We start from the raw sequence: 21700 nt of genomic DNA on the forward strand, positions 1-21700 counted from the left end.
ATCTTTGCTACCTTTGTAAAGGTGGGAAACTCACTTATCTCCCCTCTAGTTTCACCCATTTCTACATTGAAATAAGACCCACCTTCTAAAGAGGTCAGTATTAAATGAGAACATATGTGCAAAGTGTTCAATATGATGTAGTATGTAACATGATAGGACATAGTAATAATAACTAAAGAGATCACTACAAATCAAAATCCTTATTTTTAAAATTAAGTCTCCAAAGAAGAAATGAAGATGAATCCCAAAGCCGTTGCCTAGATTTTTGAGTGCCAAGCAGCATTAATGCTTATATTTCATCAGCATTATCACTAACAGAAATGAGTATTCCAACTTAACTCATTGCCCTTAGTAATAATTCTTGTAGGGACAAAGATAGGCTCCCTTAATTGCAAAATTTTTTTCAGAGGTGCTATAAACAGATGTTGAATTATACTGTCTTTAGGCTTAACCTTTAAAAATCATAAGAAAGCAAGAAATATTACTAGTTCAGAAATGATTTTCTGTTCCTGACTTATCAGAGAAGACCTGAGAGTCTATGATAGTCATTTTTTGTCTTCGTAGTGAAACAAAAAAGTAAGATTCTAACAGGATTTTTAGACATAGTGGAAAAGGTGCTCATTTTAAGATTATAGCAGTTCCTCTCAGAAAGCCTTAAGATGACACTAAGGAGTTGGATTTTAGGAATGCTTCAGCCACAGTGGCACAATAGTACTAGATGGGACAAGAGGTAATTAGGGAGGAACTAAGCGGCCAGCCACAATATAGTTCTTTTTGTCTCCAAAAAAAGTGTTACCCACTTTCTCACACTCACTGTGATATATTCCATTTACTAAGAAAACTAGCTTATGTCATTCTTGGGCACTGCTTTCAAGTTCTGATATATTAGATTCATTTACTCTATGTTAATAGCATTCAAATGTTTAGTAAAGTTAATTACCTCTTGCCCTTTTTTCCAAGTTAAGCCACCAGCTCTGTCCCGTGCTTCAGGCTCTCCCATAAGACCGCAATCAAAGTGTCAGCTAGAGCTGTGGTCTCATCTGAAGGCTGGATAGGGAAGGATTGGCTACCATGCTCATTTACATGGTTGTTGGCAAGATTCAGTTCCTCAAGGGTTTTTATACTGAGGGCCTCTGCTTCTTGCTGGGTGTTGGCCAGAGGCCACCCTTAGTTCTGTGCTGTATGGGTTTCACCACACAGCAGCTTACTTCATCAAAGTCAGCAAGAGGGTCAGTCTGCTAGTTAGAAAGAAGTCTCAATCTTTTATAACCTCATCATAGAACTGACATCTGCTCCATGCTGCCATATTCTTTTGATTAAAAGCAAGTTATTCAAAGGAAGGAAATACATAAGGCTGTGAACAAGGGAAGACAGGGATCAAAAATCATGAAAAGAAAAATGGCCCTGTAGTGAAAGCTATGGTTCCCATGCTACATCCCCCATGTCTACCTGATGTCAGCACAATCATCTACAGTGTCCATTTGCCACTATGCGTCTTGCCACTGTGTACCTGAGTGTTTAGGTGCCTGCCTCAGCAAAGACCCTCAGCTCATGTGCAGGTACAGCCTAGAATTGCACGGGGGTGAACATCGCTGAGGCACACTTCAACCAGTGGGTATTGGGAGTGGCAGGTAAATGTCCTAACCTCTCATCTTTCTGCACAACAAAGGTGGTGTATATTCTACACAGCTTCTCAGAGGAGCCTCAGTGGGATTGGACCCCATTAGCCACTGTAATAACTAGCTCAGTAACACACACAAATTAGTTGTTCTCCCTTTCCTTCCCACTCTCCCCATTCCCTCACTCCTAGTTCCAGAAATCATCTTCCAGATGAACTACCTATATCCACATCCTTATTGCTAGCTCTGGTTTCTTAAACAGGCCCTAAGAAATGCTTGAAATAAAAGACAAAATGGTTTGTCTCTAGGATCAAGGGCTGACACTGGCAAGCAACAGGCTCTAAAACTATGACCCAGGAAAAAACTTTTCTGGAAGACATCAACATCACCTCCTAGACACAGAAAATGTTGGCTTCATCCCAGTAGTTTCTTTACACACTTTAAATATGTGTCTCATTAGGATCATATATAACCCACCTGATTTCATGTCTTGCCTTTTCTTTTCATTCTGCAGATTCTTCTAAGAAGCCTAAATTCACCAAGTGCCGTTCACCTGAACTAGAGACTTTTTCATGCCACTGGACAGACGCAGTTCGTCATGGTTTAAAGAGTCCAGGACCCATACAGCTGTTCTATACTAGAAGGTGCTACCTTCATGCCTTTCTGATTTTCCTCTCTATGGATGTACCTACTAAAGTACACTGAGTCACATGTAGTGTAGGAATGGAAGTGATTTGTTGTGATTTATGTAATTAATGAGTATCATTCACTCATTTATTGAAAAAAATATTAATCAAGACCATCCTATATGCTGAGTACTATTTTAGGCACTGGAGATATAGCAGTGATTACAAAATGACAAAATCCCTGGTCTCAGGGAAGTTTCCTTCCAACACAGGAAGACAGACAATAAAAATTGAATAAAATGTCAGCTAGTAATATAGGTTATTAAGAAAAATAAAGCCAGAAAGCAGCATATCAGCAGTGTGTGGGAGTGTGTGTATGTGTGTGAGAGTGTGTCAAAGCGTGGGTGAGAGTGTGTATGGATACACATGGGCATATGCATGTGGATGAGAGTGTGTGTAAGAGGCTTGCGTGATATTGAAATGGGTGGTCCTAGGAGACCTCTCTATTATGGTGCCCTAGACCAGAGACATAAGTGAAATGGGACCGGCCACATGAATATCTGGGGGAAAGGCTATCCAGGCAGAGGAAATTGCATACAAAGTCCCTAAGGCAGTCTTGGCATATTTGAGGGAAGATAAAGGCTAGCACTGAAGGCACAAGATTGAAGTGAGGATAATGATATGGGAAAGAATCAGAGAGTTACGTAGGGACAGACTATGCCAAAGCTCGTAGGCAAGGGCAAGGCTTTGAATTTTACTTTATTTTTGGTGGAAAACTATAGGTGTTTTTTGAAAAGATGTATGTTTTATAGAAGCAACTTGGTTTCTGGGCAGATAATGCACTATGTCTCTTAAATATATTTAATAAAAGACTGTAGTACTTTTTTGTTTTTACCAATAACCCTCTAAAATAGCAGAGGAAGGATGAAACAAAGACCTCTCAATATAGGTACCACCCAAGTTGTTTATTTCTTCCCCTTCACCTGGTATTATTTTCGTTTTTGTTTACTCTTATTCTGTATATTTTTACTTTTTTTACATTTTAGGCTTAAACTCTTCATTATCTCTTCTTTCCCACCCAACTCAGAGAAGACCTAAGCCAAGATGCAGGGTTAGTGAGGACCCTTTATCCTTGGCTCAAGTCGTTCGTTAGTCAGAGGACGATGTTGTCTGTCCCACAGAGGAGCTGGGAAAGAGAAGGAAGATGCAGCCAGCACTTAGGGATATGAGCTCAGAGCCAACAAACCTGCACTTCAGTGTAGTTCTGCACTTTCTTACCAAGGAATATTTGAGAAATTAACCAGTTTGTGAACAGCTAAGCCTCCTCATTTGCAAAAAGGAGATAATGGACTCGCCTCATGGCTTCTTGTGAGGATTGTCTTAGATAACTCATGAAAAATACTTAGCACAGTACTTAACACGTAATAAGTACTCAGTAAATGGTAGCTGGTATTCTTATTATTGGTACTATAGTGATAATTTTAAATAATTATGATGTATAATTCCAGTTCCTGGACTATAAAGATGATTATAAGTGGTATAAGACCATTTATACCTATAAATTATTATAATTAGTGTAATTATTGGTATATGGCCATTTTATTACAGAGCTGCAACTTAATTTGGAGATAAAAATACTTTGAGGACCTTCCCTACCTTTCAGTGTAAGAGAGGTCTCTTAGATGAAGTGAACTGAAGATGAAGTGTTTGGGCACCAAGTATATTGTATGTTTCCTTAAGGCTGACACCACAGAGAGAGTGGGGCTAGTAAACAAAGTTGATTTCTATAAATACATTCAGACATGAAGCTAGTATGTTTGATAACACTTTTTAAATGGGTAGAATTCATTATGTTATTTGTAAATAAAAAGAGAGAAGGAGACTTGGTGCAATTTTCATGCTTTACCTCAGAGAGCCAGCTCAATTTGTACGAGCACAATTAGCCAAACTGTAGAGAAAAGTAGCAGAATAACCTCTTAAACTGGGTCTACTTTATGAAAATAATTTTTTGCTACCTCTATATTTACCAAATTTGAAATTAGCAAAAAGAGAAATCCAAAGGAATGAAGATTTCATAAACATATGTCCCTTGTCCTCATCAATCAGGGCCATATAGCTATCTACAGGCATCTTATGTGTATCCCAGTCATTTAAGCATCCCTGGCTCAAACCCAGGATCTATACTAGCAAGGAAGCTGCTGAAGGTGTGACTGGGTAGAGGGAAAAATTCAGACATATTCAGAAGGATGTCCTAGTTTTTGCACTGGTAGTGTTTGGAGTCCCAGGGGAATAAGTAAAACCTTATGATTAAGTGCGAACTCAAACTTACAGAATTAGATTTTTGTGTTTTTTTCTATAAAATATAGCTATTAAACACGAAAAGCATTGACAACAAAAGCCAAAATAGACAAATGGGACCTAATCAAACTCCACAGCTTCTGCACAGCAAAAGAAACAGTCACTAGAATGAATCAGCAACCAACAGAATGGGAAAAAATTTTTGGTTACCCATCTGACAAAGGGCTGATATCCAGAATTTACAAAGAACTGAAACAGATTTACAAGAAAAAAACAAACAAGCCCATTCAAAAGTGGGCAAAGGATATGAACAGATACTTTTCAAAATAAGACATTTATGAGGCCAACAAACATATGAAAAAATGCTCATCATCACTGGTCATCAGAGAAATGCAAATCAAAACTACATTGAGATACCATCTCACGCCAGTTAGAATGGCGATCATTAAAAAATCTGGAGACAACAGATGCTGGAGAGGATGTGGAGAAATAGGAACACATTTACACTGTTGGTGGGAGTGTAAATTAGTTCAACCATTGTGGAAGACAGTGTGGCGATTCCTCAAGGACCTAGAAATAGAAATTCCATTTGACCCAGTAATGCCATTACTGGGTATATATCCAAAGGGTTATAAATTGTTCTACTATAAGGACACGTGCACATGAATGTTCATTGCAGCACTGTTTAAAATAGCAAAGACCTGGAACCAACCCAAATGCCCATCGATGATAGACTGGACAGGGAAAATGTGGCACATATACACCATGGAATATTATGCAGCCATCAAAAACGATGAGTTTGTGTCCTTTGTAGGGACATGGATCAACCTGGAAACCATCATTCTCAGCAAACTGACAGAAGAGCAGAAGATCAAACACCACATGTTTTCACTCATAGGCGGGTGTTGAACAATGAGAACACATGGACACAGGGAGGGGAGCACTACACACTGGGGTCAGTTGAGGGGAAATAGGGGAGGAATGGTGGGGGGTGGGGAGTTGGGGAGAGATAGCAAGGGGAGAGATGCCAGATGTAGGTGATGGGGAGGAAGGCAGCAAATCACACTGTCACGTGTGTACCTATGCAACAATCTTGCATGTTCTTCACATGTACCCCAAAACCTAAAATGCAATAAAATAAATAAATGGAAAAAAAAAATATATATATATAACTATTTTGAATATCTTAGCCAAACTACCATAAGCCCACAGCCCAGTTTGCCTGAGAAGGGTAGAACTGAGGGATTAGGAGGATCAGGATTGGAATAGACTAATGAGTATACAAATAAATTTGACTTCTCATTGCCCACTTCACAAAGAGGACAATACAAATGCACTTTCTGACTCTTGTCATTGTTATTTAGAACTCAGTTGCTAGGCAACTCCTGAAACTATAGAAATATGCCTCTCATCCTGACACAGAAATAAAACTGTGAGATGATTTTATCCAAAACCAGAGTCAGCGAAGGCAGAAAGGAGCAGAGAAGGGCGGTGCAGTTGTTTCAGTTTACTGGCCTGAGTATCTAAAGCACAACGGAATGTGAACATGTCAGACTGTCAACAGGACAGTTCAGGCACAGCCCTACAGGCAGATGGGTGTTTTGCCTGGCTCTGCCCCTTGCCAGATAGCTGGCAGAAGAGGCAGCCTCCGCATGTTAGGGCAGCTGACCCAAAATAGTCTCTGCCATCCTGTGATGACAATAGTGCCAAATTCAGCCTCTGAGCTTGCGGGGCACTCAGGATGAATGCAAATCACAGGCATGGCAAAAGGAGGCTCTGGGAAGCATGTTGGAGCTGCTCTGCTATCAGTTCCTTGCATGTAAATGCTGTGTTTTTAAAGAAAGTGGGCATATGAACACTCAGTCTTTAAGGCTGTATGTATTCTCCACCTCTTCCATACCCATTCGACCCCCTTCAAAAATTACGCTGGTCTTAAGAGAAATTTCATTTTCTATGCAAGATTCTGTGGAAAATTAGTAGGGATAAAGGGCACTATTACTTTTATTTTTCTTAAACAAAAGAGTTAAATTTAAAGCCAAAAACACATGAGATTTCTGTCATAAAAACAACTGCTCTTAAAACATAAATGATGTTTTATTTTTATCATTTCTTTTCTAATTGGTTGTCTTTAGATGAAAAACTAAATGAAGTTTAGTCCGCTCTTTATTCTTATTTTTAATAATAGTCTCTTTCTATGGTTCTTACTCCTTCCATTTCACAAGATAGTCTGGGAGCAAACCTAAACCACTTAACTTTTGGGAGTAAGAGCAGAGGGTAACTTCCATAAATTGATTTTGGTCATCTGTAGAGACATTCAACCCAGTGAAGACAGGTGACACAGTCTCTGTTTTATGAGCTCATTTGGGTTATTGTCTACATTTAAGAGTTTAAAATATATGTTTTAAATATTTATTTAAAACAAAATTCAATATCGGTTCATGAAGGAAAAGTTTGGAAGTTGTGTTTTGAACTAGCTGTTCCTGATCCATCATGCTTAAAATAAACACTTTGTTTGTCCTGTGGAGTTCATGGATTTGGGATAATCTAAACAGTTTTTTACACAGTCCTAATGAGTATCAAGGTACTGACATGCCACTGTTGAGAAATTTTGTAAAACATGAAAGAGCTAATCTCCTTTTAGAAATCCAAACCTGCTAAGCACTATCTACATCTTTGGAACATCTTAATACTTTGAGTTTTCTAACTTTTTTACTATCACTTATGCTAAATACATTTGATATCCCCTCTACTGTGTGAAAGCCTCATTTTCTGGGTAATCTTCTTACAACTACTCTCTTTAATGCACTCTTATGTAGTTTGAAATTAAATATCAAATTAAGCATACTATAATTCAATGAACCACCTACCTGGTCCTAATTTTTTTAATATTTTTCTTCTGACTCTAAATAGAGACACACATACATACACACACATGCACACAAACACACCTTATCTTTTCTTCTCCCTTATCCCACTTACTTTTTGCATCACAGGTGAATCTGTCTCTCATTCAAGCATATGCAACTTTTTTTTTTTTTAGACAGAGTCTTGCTCTGTTGCCCAGGCTAAAGTGCAGTGGTGCAATCTTGGCTCACTACAACCTCTGCCTCCTGGGTTCAAGCAATTCTCCTGCCTCAGCTCACTGGGTAGCTGGAATTACAGGCACACGCCACCACACCCAGCTAATTTTTGTATTTTTAGTAGAGATGGGGCTTCATCATGTTAGCCAAGCTGGTCTCAAACTCCTAGCCTCATGATCCACCTGCCTCAGCCTCCCAAAGTTCTGGGATTACAGGCATGAGCCACTGTGCCCGGCCAGCATATGCAACTTTTAAGAATCTCAACCAAAGCAGCATTTCACTGTCTCAGACCCTGGAGTCTCTGCCATTTTAATCCCAATTTCCTTCCAACAGCTGAGGAGCAGCTGTCTCAAGGACCCCCTGATAGACACAAGTTTTTTCCTAGTACCAAGCAGGCCAGCCTGAGAAATAGCTATAAGAAGGAAATATGCATCTTCTTCCAGCCTTGCATCCCTCCTTCCAGGCCCTGCCTTCCCCACAGCCTGCTGTGTCCTTGTTGTCCACTGCTGCCCAGCACCCATCCCACAGAGGGATGGTCCCAAACCTCCACAGTCTGGCCTGAGGGCCACTGGTGCCTTTGCCTGCACAGGGCCATTCCTACCTCATCTTCCACAACCACAGATTCCATGGCTTTGTGTCCCTTTGACTTATAAATTATCTTCTCAACTAACAAGCTACTGAATGATAGGGGGATAATGAATTACCTCACCCAAGTAGCAATTCTAATTTAAGAAAATTTTCCTGTCATTCCATTGCCTCCTGCTCCCCATAGCACAGTCATGCCCATACTTCCTTACCTTAATCCCTTTAACCTCTCCGTTTCCTCCCTTCCTTGACGTATTGCCATCTATTAAACTTTTACCCATCCTTCAAGAATGCTTAAAACACACCTCCACCTTGAAGCCTTCCATGAAGAGCCAGAGCAATCATTCCCTCTTCTGAACTTTTAAGGGACCTAAAGAGCACTACTGATGAGCACTTACCCATATTACTGTATAATACCATTTTTTACTCCTTCCTTCTAAAGCAGGAGGAATTCCTTAAACATCTATGAATCCCCCATAGTGTCTGGCATCATGTTCTAAACATAATTAATTCTCATTAAATATCAATGGAATGAATATGAGAGACCCAAAAAATTACTCAGATGGGAATTTCTGAGTCTTCTTTTAGCCTGAAATTAGGGAACCAAATCTTGCTTATCTTTATATCTGCACAGTGTTGGTGCTGGATATAATGCATCACTCTGCCTGGAGCACACATCAGTTTGTCTCCTCAGTTTCTTCTACCATAGATTGGGGAAACAGCCAGGTCTAAACTTTCACTGTTCTCTGGGATTCTCTAGTTTGTGGAGTGACTCTCTGTACTGTTTCAATGAACATTTTAAAATGTCCCTAAGTCTCAGAACCTTCATCTATAGAAGAGGGATAATAAAGTACCTACCATAGGAATCAATTTATGAGCAGGCATAGCATTCAATAAACAAAAGCTTTTTCCATAGGCAAAAGTACCAAATGGCCTCATAACCATCTTTAGACACTGATGATATTGTCCACCAATGTGATACGTCTCGTGAATGGTGTTGCTAAAATACCTCTTCACAAAATATTTGTGTTCCAATTTATTAAATCAGACTATCAAACAACTTACTTGGACTTAAGCATGATTTTTGGAACAATTAATCTTTTTAACCCTCCCTTTTAGGAACCCTCAAGAAGAGACTCAAGAATGGAAAGAATGTCCTGATTACGTTTCTGCTGGGGAAAACAGCTGTTACTTTAATTCATCATTTACCTCCATCTGGATACCTTACTGTATCAAGCTAACTAGCAATGGTGGTACAGTGGATGAAAAGTGTTTCTCTGTTAACCAAATAGGTAAATCACAGGTTTGTGTTTCATTTGCCATAGTTTTAGACCAAATAGATGGGAAAGCCTGCAATGTCCAAGTATGGTCAAAAAGGAAGAGGTTGTAACCATGTTCTATAGATACATGGAGATCTGTTTTACATGAGATGGGATCAGCTGGTGAACAAGAGGAAAAGGGTGGGGGAACTTAAGTTGACTTTAATGTAAAGCAGCCTGGCAGTAAATGTTGTGAAGAAAAGAATAGGAACCTTGTGGAGTGTTTTCCTTTAGGATATCTTTGAAGTTGTGTTGTGTTTTTATCTACTACTGCAAAGGGTGAACTTAATGTATTCTTAGGATTTCTTATTTCCTAATTATTTGATAGGATGATTATATTCAGATTCCCTGAAATATGTTGGCCTTTGACCTCTACCATTGCTATAATCAAAGCCTAGATTTGCTTTATCACAAAGCCCAATCATTCTGGAGTGTTACATTTGCAAAGCAGCCACAGTCACTTTAAAGACATGTTTATAAGATCTCAGAACAAACACTGGAGACAATCAGCTCAGTGAACTAAGTGAAAGGTCCAAAGAGAGGCTTCTTTGCCCATCAGATGGACACAAGGTGGAAACAAAGCAAAGCAAAACAAACAACTGTAATTAGAATGTTCATGTTTATACCATAATAGTATCAATAGCAAAATCGAAAGAATCCAAGAAGGACTTTGTGTAGCTGAAATTGGTGACTTAAAATCTATCCATAAAAGCTCATTTGTTGCTTATAGGAATTCCTTGTTGCTTCTCCCAAATGTGTTGTTCTTTTATGTGGTTTTCTAGGCATCAGCAGACTGGAAGAGATACGAGTATGTGGCTAGAAGTTACAGATAGAAACAAATAAAATCTAATAACCGACTTTAAGGGAGAAAATTAAGAAAACTGTATCAAGCAGTAAAGGTAACCAGATTGCTTTGGAAAGGCAATTTAGTATGTGCCCTTACATCAGTGGGTATGGCTGTTGAGCTGAAACTAGATGAGAAAGCAGAATGGGATAGTAGCAAGAATACTGTTTTAAAACCCATATTCTAGCCCTTTTCTCTGCCAATAGCCTGTCCTACTCATTTACCTGGCTGACTTTCACTGAGCACCTCTCATGTGTCAGGCACTGTTCTGGTGGTGGTGGTTATGGAAGAAGCATGATACAGTTGAGGAGGGGAGTCAGGCATGTTCACAAATAATTACAGTTTAGTGTGATAGGTGTTAGCCTGGAAATGTGTGGAATGCAGAGCTGCAAAGGTGGCGGCCAAATGCATGAATGATTGACCAGACCTGAAGGATGAGGAAGGGCTGCACAGAGATGGTGACAATTTAGTTACCTCTGAACAGGAATTGGACTCTCCCTATTTTTAAAAAAGTGGTGACCCGCAGTGGTCAAAAGCATGAGTGAGTGTTTTCAGGTACCACAGTGGACTGTGCATTTCAGTAACTACTGAATTCCAACAGTAGCAAACAGCACGTGTTCAAGGACTCGGGAGCAGTTAGGAAGCCCTCCTAGTCAGCTGGAGAAATCATCAGTAGTCTTTTGTGCCCCAAAAAGGAATTTGGACTTAACTGTCACAAGGTACCTTTGAGGATGTTTAAAAAGGTAAATGACTTGAGGATAGTAATAGCTAATAGTCACAGAAGTCTTACCACATGTCAGGTATAAAAACCATCTTCTGCAATCTGCACTTTACAGATAACAAAACCGAGGTGCAGAGCAGTTGAAGGACTAGTTCAAGTCAAACAGCTAGTAGGTAGAGCTGTGATTTGAACCTCCAGCATCCATGCTGTTACTCTTGAGACTATGCAGTGCCACTTGTTGCATTATTAATGCCTCGGAGCAAATAATCTTGTTGCAATGTGAAACATAGATTGGCGTGGGATGGACTAGAGGTAGAAGAGGTTAAAAGACTGAGATGATCAAGGAAAAAGATTATGACAGGCAGTTACAATTAGCACAGTTGTTGTGGGGGGAGGTGCTGAGACTGAAAGAGAACAAAGAACTAAGGTAACCCTAGTAGATCTTGAGAAAAGTGTCAATCATTACAAGCCTCAGCTTCCTCGTCTGTTATACATATATCTGGTACTACCTCACAGGGCTGTTCTCTGGACTTAAAGTACTATGCTTGTTAGACATTTGTCATTCATTCAATTCATTCAGCGAATATGTATTATGTTTTTCCCTCAGGCCAATCAGTGTTCTCTATGATGGGGATAGAAACTTTCATCTCTGGTGGGATTTGATCTCAGTGAGGGTAGAAAGCAACAATGCTATGGAGAAATGCAGGAAAGGAGGATAGGAGTGTTGGAGAGGTTGCAGTGTTAAATGGAGTTTTCAGCATTGGCATCCCTGAGTCAGTGGCATCTGAATGAAGAAGAATTGGAGAGAATAATTATATGTGTGTCTCAGGGAACAGCATTTTAGCAAGGGGGCACAGCCAGAGGAAAGATCCCAAAGTAGGAGCATGCCTTTCCTCACTCAAGGAACAGCAGGCAAGTGGTGGAGTGGGCACAGAGTGAGTGAGGAGACTGGCATGAGATCAAATTCCACAGACAGGATGGTCAAATCCACACAACCGTTGTAACGACTTTGATTTTCACTTGGAGTGAGGTAGGAAGCCTTTGGAGGGTTTTAGATGATGAGTGATGTGATCTAATGTAGGTGTTAGTAATCACTGTGTCAGTTTGCTTGAGGATTGCCTGGAGAATAGACGGGAGGGGACAAAGACCAAAGGAGAATAGTGGAGAGACAAATGCAGCAAGAAGAGTGAAAAAAGTTAATGGCTAGGACGAGGTTATAGAGGTGCAGGTGGTAATATGTGGTTGGATTCTGTTATATCTTGAAAGTACAGCTGACAGAATAAGGATTAATGAGGAAAAGATGAGCCAAGGAGCAGTTCATTGTTTTTATGCTGAACAACTATAGGAATTGAGTACTCGTTAACAGCGATGGGAAAGAGGAAAGGAGAGCAGGTTTTGGAGAGGAAGAGCGAGGGTTTGTTTGGGAGTATATTAAGTTTCAGATATTTTTAAAATATTTCACAGGGGTTGTCAATACAGCATGTGGATGTATGTATAATGGTAAAGGAGAGGCCATTATTATGCCTGTAATGGTGGTACCTAGCCTTTTCCAAAAGGACCTTGTCATATATCCTCTATTTTTCAAATGCAGCATAAGTAATAAGTTATAGAAAATCTTCCTTTAAAAACATTTCTATAGTTTGGTCACTTTAAAAGGTTAAGCTTGTTTTCGGGATTCCTGAATCCCCAACAAATCCAGAAGGGTGAGGAATTACTGCCATTATATTGGCATATGTAGTTTGACCATTTTGCATATCCTTTCAATTTAATTTTCAAAATGTAGTCATGATTCATCAAATTTTGACTCTCCCTGTTTTTAAAAAAGTGGTGTCGAACTCACAGTGGGTAACAGCATACTCCTCCACTATAAGGTCTGTTTTCACTGTTGGTGCACACAAGAGCTTCCCCCTTTAGCCACAAGATGTGACAGCCAGTAAGAGCTCACGATGTATATCTGTAGAGTTCTCTCCAGTCAACCCTAGGGATGCACACTTTGCAACACTCTAAGTGACCTTCTATATATGGCAAAAAAAAGAAAGTAAATTTTACTCTGTTTCTGCAAGTGATTTTCAAAACCCTCAGTAATGAGATCCAACTAGCAATAATTTACTGGGAACTATCTAGAATATAAATTTAAATATAGTTTCTAGCTTTGGAATCTACATTTTTCTTCATCAGCCTCTGAGAAATTGTGGTCTTTGAGGTCCTAATAAGCAGAATGCAGCAAATTTTCCTGAGTATGTAGAGTATATCAATAGAACCTGAGAAAAACAATGTTTCAAGTTGTTCACATGACAGTTGAAAAAAGACAGAAAACACTGAATCATCACCATTTAAGAGAGTAACATAATACCTTCTTCCTTCTTAAGTCAGAAGAAAGTATCACACATGGCTAGGAAGACCACAAAGCTAGGGAGCATTAGCAGAGTGTGCAGGAAGATTGTATGAGTGGCAACACAGAAATGAGTAAAACAAGGTCTCTGCCTCCAGGCCATACATGGTTGAAAGAAAAAAGATTTCTCTACCCCTAGTTCCAAAGCAGCCCCATGACTAAATTCTGTAGGTCTTTCTGTCTTTTCAGTTTCAAGTGAAAATGAATTCCTTTGCCAAAATCCCAATGCATTTATGATATCAGAACAAAAAGGAATATAAAATATGGCAGATCTTGAAAATAGTGATTGGATTTTTGACTCCAAAAGGAATTTTTTAAGGGCTTATTTAAAAGTTAAAAGGCCATTCTTGAGTAGAAAATGTTACTCTCTTACAAAGTGAAAGTTATAATAAGAAAAATATTGGAAGAAATAAGAGTATGAATGATTAAAAAATGTAGAAAGTAATTTGTTCTTTTGAGAAGAATGCCTTCCATTAATACCGACTTGTGTCTGTCTGTCTGTGTACTAATGCTCTTGAATTGCACAGTGCAACCAGATCCACCCATTGCCCTCAACTGGACTTTACTGAACATCAGTTTAACTGGGGTTCATGCAGACATCCGAGTGAGATGGGAAGCACCACTCAGTGCAGATATTCAGAAAGGATGGATGGCTCTGGAGTATGAACTTCAATACAAAGAAGTAAATGAAACTCAGTGGAAAATGGTAAGATGTCACTGCACCTTACGCTTTGACTTTTCTATTTCAGCACCCTCTCTCTCATTTATCATTAGACTTTCCTTTGACCTAATACCACAAGTCCATGCTGTATGCTTCATAATTTCTTATTTGAGAAAACATGATTTAATTGGTAAAGTATTATCTTGAAATTCTGTAAGACAGGAGATGTTTATGTATACAGGGCAGCCTGTGGAAGGGAAAGAAAACTATTTCTCCACTCATTCTTGCTGTACCGTTTAACTTAGAGTAACATTATAGACTGACCACTTAGCTGTCTTTGGGGATGTGGCTAAAAATGGGAAAGTTTGCGATCAAAGTCAACAGTAGACTATGGTCAAATAGTTTCTCATGATTTTAGTTGCTGCTGCTCAGAAGACTCCCATTAAAATAAATTCGTATGTGTCTATAGGAAAACAGGGAGAGCATTTGTTTCTTAGAGGTTTCAGAAGGATGTTTTGTTACATACCTCAGAGAAGAATCAAGCTGAGATTCTGATGTAGGCAGTTAGAGAGCATGGTACTGGTTGACTTCTGAACCCCACGCTTTCTTACCAAGCGTATGGAACTCAGCACTTTGACAAATTTCACATGGCACATAACAAGAGGAAAAACAGGAGTATCGTGTGCTCCCAATACAACTAATCCTAAACCTGTCTTAACCACAGCCACAGCCACAGCCAAGCCAAGCAGTTTCTGGCCACTCATCAGGTGATGCCCAGCAGCCTGGCACAGATCACTCCCAGAATTTTGAGACACCAGCCCTGTCCATTCAGTGAACCACTGAAAAAGATGCCAATTCTGTCATTAGCAGAAAGTTAAGTTTGGAGGAACTGAGGCTCTATTTTCTGAATCATTTTAATTTAGATATGTGTTCTGTAACTCGGTACAAATAAAATGCCTGATTGGATGGTAAGTCAAACAAGGCTATCTAAATCCAAGTTACAATCAAACATTATTCAGCAACAGGTACTGAAATAACTAATATGCAGAAGGCACCGTGCTAAATACCTAAGGTAATCGTTCTCAAAGTGGGAACCACAGACCCCTGAGGGTCCCTGCGATCCTTTCAGGGAGTTCAGTACTATTTTCACAATACGCTAAAATGTTATTTTATTCACTATGTTGAAGTTTAGCTTTATGGCACAAAAACAATAGTGGAAACACTGCTGTCACATTAGCATGAAGCAAGGCAGTAGTATCAAATTTTACTAATAGTCACTGTATTCTCCATCATCATGCACTTACAGTAAAGAAGGGGGAAAAAGCCAGTTTCACATATGAAGTTATTGATGAAGCTGTAAAAATTGTTAATTTTACTAAACCTCTATCCCTGAGTACATAGCTTATCAATATTCTGTGTGAGGTATGGAAATTACACATTAAGCATGTCTGCTACATACTGAGGTCTTAAAGAAAAACGTTTAAATGACTGAGTTGACAGCTGAACTGTTTTTATGACTTGGAGCACCATTTTTACTTGGAAGAACAACTGATAAACTGGCAGATGGTTCTTCTTATTTGAATTGGCAAACATTTCTCAAAAAAGAATGAAGCGAACCTCTCCCTTCAGAAAAAACAACTGACAATATTTTTTTCCATGAAAAAGTTTGACTTTTCAAGGCAATTCATTTTGCCTTTTTGGAAAATTTGTATCTGCAATCATGAGCTTGATAGTGTCTTAATATTTGAAGACTTTTCTTGAAGAGATTGATGGTGATATTAGTGAAAGTGACTTTTAAATAATATTGTATAATAAAATGTATGAACATTTAGAAAAGCTGCAAGTCAGCTAACCAATATTTTCCAAATGACTAATATATGATATAAGCAAATCATGTGTGAGGAAATGATCCATTCAAAGTACTAGATAGAATGGTGAATTTTTTTAATGATCAAAAATTTTGTATGTTTATTGTGTACAGCTTTTTTTTGAAATATGGATACATTGTAGAATGGTTCTATCACACTAAATAACATATGCATTACCACACATAGAATTTTTTGTGTGTTGAGAATACTTAAAATCTATTCATTTAGAGATTTTCAAAATACAATACATAGTCATTAGCTATACCTAGGCATTAACCATTTCATACAGTAGATCTCTTAAACTAATTCTTCCTAACTGAAAATTGTAATTCTCTCATCAATATCTCCTCAGCCTTCCACCCTACTACCCACCACCGCTGATAACCACCATTCAACTCTATACTTCTGAGTTCAACTTTTTTAGATTCTGCATATAAGTGAGATTATGTGGTATTTGTTTTTTCTGTGTCTGGATCATTTTCCTTAGTATCATATCCTCCAGGTTCATCCATATTGTCACAAATGGCATGATATCTTTCTTTTTTTAAAGGCTGATAGCATTCCATTGTGTATACATACCATATTTTCTTTATCCACTTACCCATTAATGGAATGTAAGTTGATTCTGTATATTGGCTGTTACAAGTAATGAACATGGGAGTCCAGATATTTCTTCAACATATTGATTTCATTTTCCTTGGATATATACTTAGTAATAATATAATGGATAATATGGTAGTTCTATTTTTAATTTTTTGAGGAAGCTTCATATTATTTTCCATAAAGGGTATACTAATGTACACTCCCACTAATAGCATGAAAGAGTTCCCTTTTATCCACATTCTCACCAACACTTGTTATCTGTTCTCTTTTTTGGAGCTAACCATTATAACATCTTTGTGCACTCTATACCTTCTGTGAGCTGATATCTCATTGTAGTTTAAATTTACATTTCACTGATGATCAAAGATGTCAAGCATTTTTCATATACCTGTCGGTCATTTCTGTATCTTCTTTTTTTCTATTCAGGTCCTTTGCCCATTTTTTAATTGGGTTATTTATTTTCTTGCTATTGAATTGTTTGATTTAGTTCCTTATATATCTCAGATATTAACCTCTTATCAGATGTGTGTAAATAGTGTCTCCCATTCCACAGATTGTCTCTTTATTCTGTTGATTGTTTCCTTGGCTGTGCAGAAGCTTTTCATGCAATCCCATTTATCTATTTCTACTTTTGTTGTCTGTGCCCAATGGAGCCATATCCAAAATATCATTGCCCAAACAAATGTCATAGAGCTTTTCCCCTATATTTTCTTCCAGTAGTTGTACAGTTTCAGGTCTTACATTTAAGCCTTTATCAACTTTGACTTTATTTTTGTATATGGTGTAAAATAAGCGTATCATTTCATTCTTCTGCATATAGATATCCAATTTTCCCAACAGCGTTTAAAAACAGAGTCCTTCCATTATTGTGTATTCTTAGCACCTTTGTAATAAATCAATTTACTGTAAATATGTGGACTTATTTCTGAGCCCTTTATTCTTTTACATTGATTTATGTCATTTCTATGCCAGTACCATGCTGTTTTGATTACTATAGCTTTGCAGGATGGTTTGAGGTCAGTAGAGTGATGATTCCAGCCTTGTTCTTTTTGTTCAAGATTGCTTTGGCTATTCGTAGTCTATTGTAATTGCATACAAATTTTAGAATTGCTTTTTCTATTTCTGTGAAAAATGACATTGGACTTTTGATAAGGATTGCATTGAATTTGTAGATCACTTTAGGTAGCAGGGACATTTGAACAATATTAATTCTTCTAATCCATGAACATGGCTATCTGTTCATTTATTTGTGTTGTCTTCATGGTTTATAGTTTTTAGTGTACAGATATTTCACCTACTTGTTTAAATTTATTTCTAGGTATTTTATTTTATTTTTATTTTTATAGCTATTTTGAAAGTTTTTTTTAATTTCTTTCTCAGATTTTTCCTCATTAGTGTATACAAACATTACTGATTTTTGTATGTTGACTTTGTGTCCTGCAGCTTTACTGAATCTGTTTCTCTGTTCTAGCAGTTTTTTGTTGAAGTCTTTATGGTTTTTTATATATAAAATCATGTCATCTGCAACCAAGGAAAACTAACTTCTTCCTTTCCAATTTTGGATGTGTTTCATCATTTCGTGGTGATACCAAAAGCAATTGCAACAAAAACAAAAATTGACAAACGAGATCTAAGTAAACTAAAGAGACTCTGCACAGCAAAAGAAATAACTGAAAAAAACAGACAATCTATAGAATGGCTGAAAATATTTGCAAACTATATATCTGACAAAGGTCTGATATCCATAATCTATAAGGAACTTAAATAAATCAACAAGCCAAAAACAAACCCCATTCAAAAGTGGACAAAAGACATAAAGAGACACTTTCAAAAGAACACAAACATGTGACCAACAAGCATATGAACAAATAGCAAGCATTACTAATAATTAAGAGAAAGGCATATCAAAACCACAATGAGATACTGTATCACAGCAATCAGAATGGCTATTGCTAAAAAGTACAAAAATTACAGATACTGGTGAGGTTGCAGAGAAAAGGAAACACTTATACACTGTTGATAATAATGTAAATTAGTTCAGCCATTGTGGAAGGCCATTTGGCAACTTCTCAAAGAACTTAAAACAGAGCTGCCATTTGACCCAGCAATCCCATTTTTGGATGTATACCCAAAGGAATATAAAGCATTCTACCATAAAGACACATGTATGCATATGTTCATCATAGCACTATTCACAATAGCAAAGACATGGAATAAAGAAAATGGTAGACTGGATAAAGAAAATGTGGTATATGTACACCATGGAATACTACTCAGGCAAAAAAAAGAACAAGATCCTGAAGAGTGTTTTCCAGCTTGGATTCATTCTCTCTGTCACATTCAGGTACACCTATCAAACATAGATTAGGTCTTTTCACATAATCCCATAGTTCTTGGAGGCTTTGTTTATTTCTTTTCACTCTAGGCCTGCCTTACAAAAGCTCCTGAAAGAAGCACTAAACATAGAAAGGAACGACCAGTACCAGCCACTCCAAAAATGTACCAAATGGTAAAGAGCATCGACACAATGAAGAAACTGTGTCAACTAACAGGCAAAACAACCAGGTGACATCAAAATGACAGGATCAAATTCACACATAACAATATTAACCTTAAATGTAAATGGGCTAAAGGCCCCAATCAAAAGACACAGACTGACAAATTGGATAAAAGGTCAAAACCCATCGGTGTGCTGTATTCAGGAAATCCATCTCACGTGCAAGGACACAAATAGGCTCAAAATAAAGGGATGGAAGAAGATTTACCAAGCAAATGGAGAGCAAAAAAAGCAGAGGTTGCAATCCTAGTCTCTGATAAAACAGACTTTAAACCAACAAAGATCAAAAGAAATGAAGAAGGGCGTTACATAATGGTAAAGGGATCGATGCAACAAGTAGAGCTAACGACCCTAAATATATATAGTGCTATGATGAACATATGCATACATGTGTCTTTATGGTAGAATGCTTTATATTCCTTTGGGTATACATCCAAAAATGGGATTGCTGGGTCAAATGGCAGTTCTGTTTTAAGTTCTTTGAGAAGTTGCCAAACGACCTTCCACAATGGCTGAACTAATTTACATTATTATCAACAGTGTATAAGTGTTTCCTTTTCTCTGCAACCTCACCAGTATCTGTAATTTTTGTACTTTTTAGTAATAGCCATTCTGATTGCTGTGATGCAGTATCTATTTGTGGTTTTGATGTGCCTTTCTCTAATTATTAGTAATGCTTGCTATTTGTTCATATGCTTGTTGGTCACGTTTGTGTTCTTTTGAAAAGTGTCTCTTTATGTCTTTTGTCCACTTTTGAATGGGGTTTGGTTTTGGCTTGTTGATTTATTTAAGACCCTTATAGGTTATGGATATTAGACCTTTGTCAGATATATAGTTTGCAAATATTTTCAGCCATTCTATAGATTGTCTGTTTTTCAGTTATTTCTTTTGCTGTGCAGAATCTCTTTAGTTTACTTAGATCTCGTTTGTCAATTTTTGTTTTTGTTGCAATTGCTTTTCATCAAAGGTATCATCACGAAACCTTTGCTGGGGCATATGTCCAGAATGGTATTCCCTAGGTTTTCTTCTAGGGTTTTTACATTTTGGGGATTTTGCATTCTTATTTCATTCAGCATTTTATTTTATTTTTTTCATTAAACTTTAAGCTCTGGGGTACATTTGCAGATCGTGCAGGATTGTTACATAGGTATTAACATGCCATAGTGGTTTGCTGCATCCATCCCCCCATCACCTACGTTAGGTATTTCTCCTAATGTTATCCCTCCCCAATCCCCCAATTCCCTGCAATCTCTCCCCATACCCCCCACCCCCCAATAGGCCCTGGTGTGTGATGTTCCCCTCCATGTGTCCATGTGTTCTCATTGTTCAACACCCACTTATGAGTGAGAACATGTGGTGTTCGATTTTCTGTTCTTGTGTCAGTTTGCTGAGAATGATGGTTTCCAGATTCATCAATGTCCCTGCAAAGGACATAAACTCATCCTTTTTTATGACTGCATAGTATTCCATGGTGTATATTTGCCACATTTTCTTTATACAGTTTATCATTGATGGACATTTGGATTGGTTCCAAGTCTTTGCTATTGTAGACAGTGCCACAGTGAACATATGTGTGCATGGGTCTTTATAATCGAACAATTTATAATCCTTCGGGTATATACCCAGTAATGGGATTGCTGGGTCAAATGATATTTCTATTTCTGGATCCTTGAGGAATCACCACACTGTCTTCCACAATGGTTGAACTACTTTACGCTCCCACCAACAGTGTAAAAGCATTCCTATTTCTCCACATCCTCTCCAGCATTTGTTGTCCCCTGATTTTTTAATGGTCACCATTCTAACTGGCATGAGATGGTATCTCAATATGGTTTTGATTTGCATTTCTCTAATGATTAGTGATGATGAGCATTTTTTCATATGTTTGTTGGCTGCATAAATGTCTTCTTTTGAAAAGTGTTCATATCCTTTGCCCACTTTTGAATGTGTTTGTTTGTTTTTTCTTGTAAATCTGTTTAACTTCTTGGTAGATTCTGGTTATTAGCTCTTTGTTGGATGGGTAGATTGCAAAAATTTTTTCCCATTCTGTTGGTTGCTGGTTCACTCTAATGATAGTTTCTTTTGCTGTGCAGGCTCTTAAGTTTAATTAGTTCCCATTTGTCTATTTTGGCTTTTGTTGCCATTGCTTTTGGTGTTTGAGTCATGAAGTCCTTGCTTATGCCTAGGTCCTGATTGGTATTGCCTAGGATTTCTTCTAGGGTTTTTATGGTGTTAGGTCTTGTTTAAATCTTTAATCCATCTGGAGTTAATCTTTGTATAAGATGTAAAGAAGAGGTCCAGTTTCAGCTTTCTGCATATCACTAGCCAGATATCCCAACACCATTTATTAAACAGGGAATCCTTTCCCCATTGCTTGTTTTTCTCAGGTTTGTCAAAGATCAGATGGTTGTAGATATGTGGTGTTACTTCTGAAGTCTTTGTTCCGTTCCATTGGTCTATATCTCTGTTTTGGTACCAGTACCTTCCTGTTTTGATTACTGTAGCCTTGTAGTATAGTTTGAAGTCA

The 21700-nt window shown here is 37.9% G+C and overlaps 1 protein-coding gene across 3 annotated transcripts in view; it reads left to right on the plus strand.

Annotated features, from left to right (window-relative positions):
* GHR (growth hormone receptor) overlaps positions 1 to 21700 on the plus strand; it is a 296522-nt gene that overhangs the window by 254822 nt on the left and 20000 nt on the right. For all 3 annotated transcript variants that reach the window (XM_017533143.2, XM_017533142.2, XM_017533148.2), the window contains 3 exons: positions 2134 to 2263; positions 9328 to 9500; positions 14012 to 14190. In XM_017533143.2, the coding sequence (XP_017388632.1) occupies positions 2134 to 2263; positions 9328 to 9500; positions 14012 to 14190 (482 nt within the window). The remainder of the gene's footprint in view (positions 1 to 2133; positions 2264 to 9327; positions 9501 to 14011; positions 14191 to 21700) is intronic.

This window comes from Cebus imitator, unplaced genomic scaffold (assembly GCF_001604975.1).
Source record: "Cebus imitator isolate Cc_AM_T3 unplaced genomic scaffold, Cebus_imitator-1.0 Scaffold80, whole genome shotgun sequence".
Lineage (NCBI taxonomy): Eukaryota > Metazoa > Chordata > Mammalia > Primates > Cebidae > Cebus > Cebus imitator.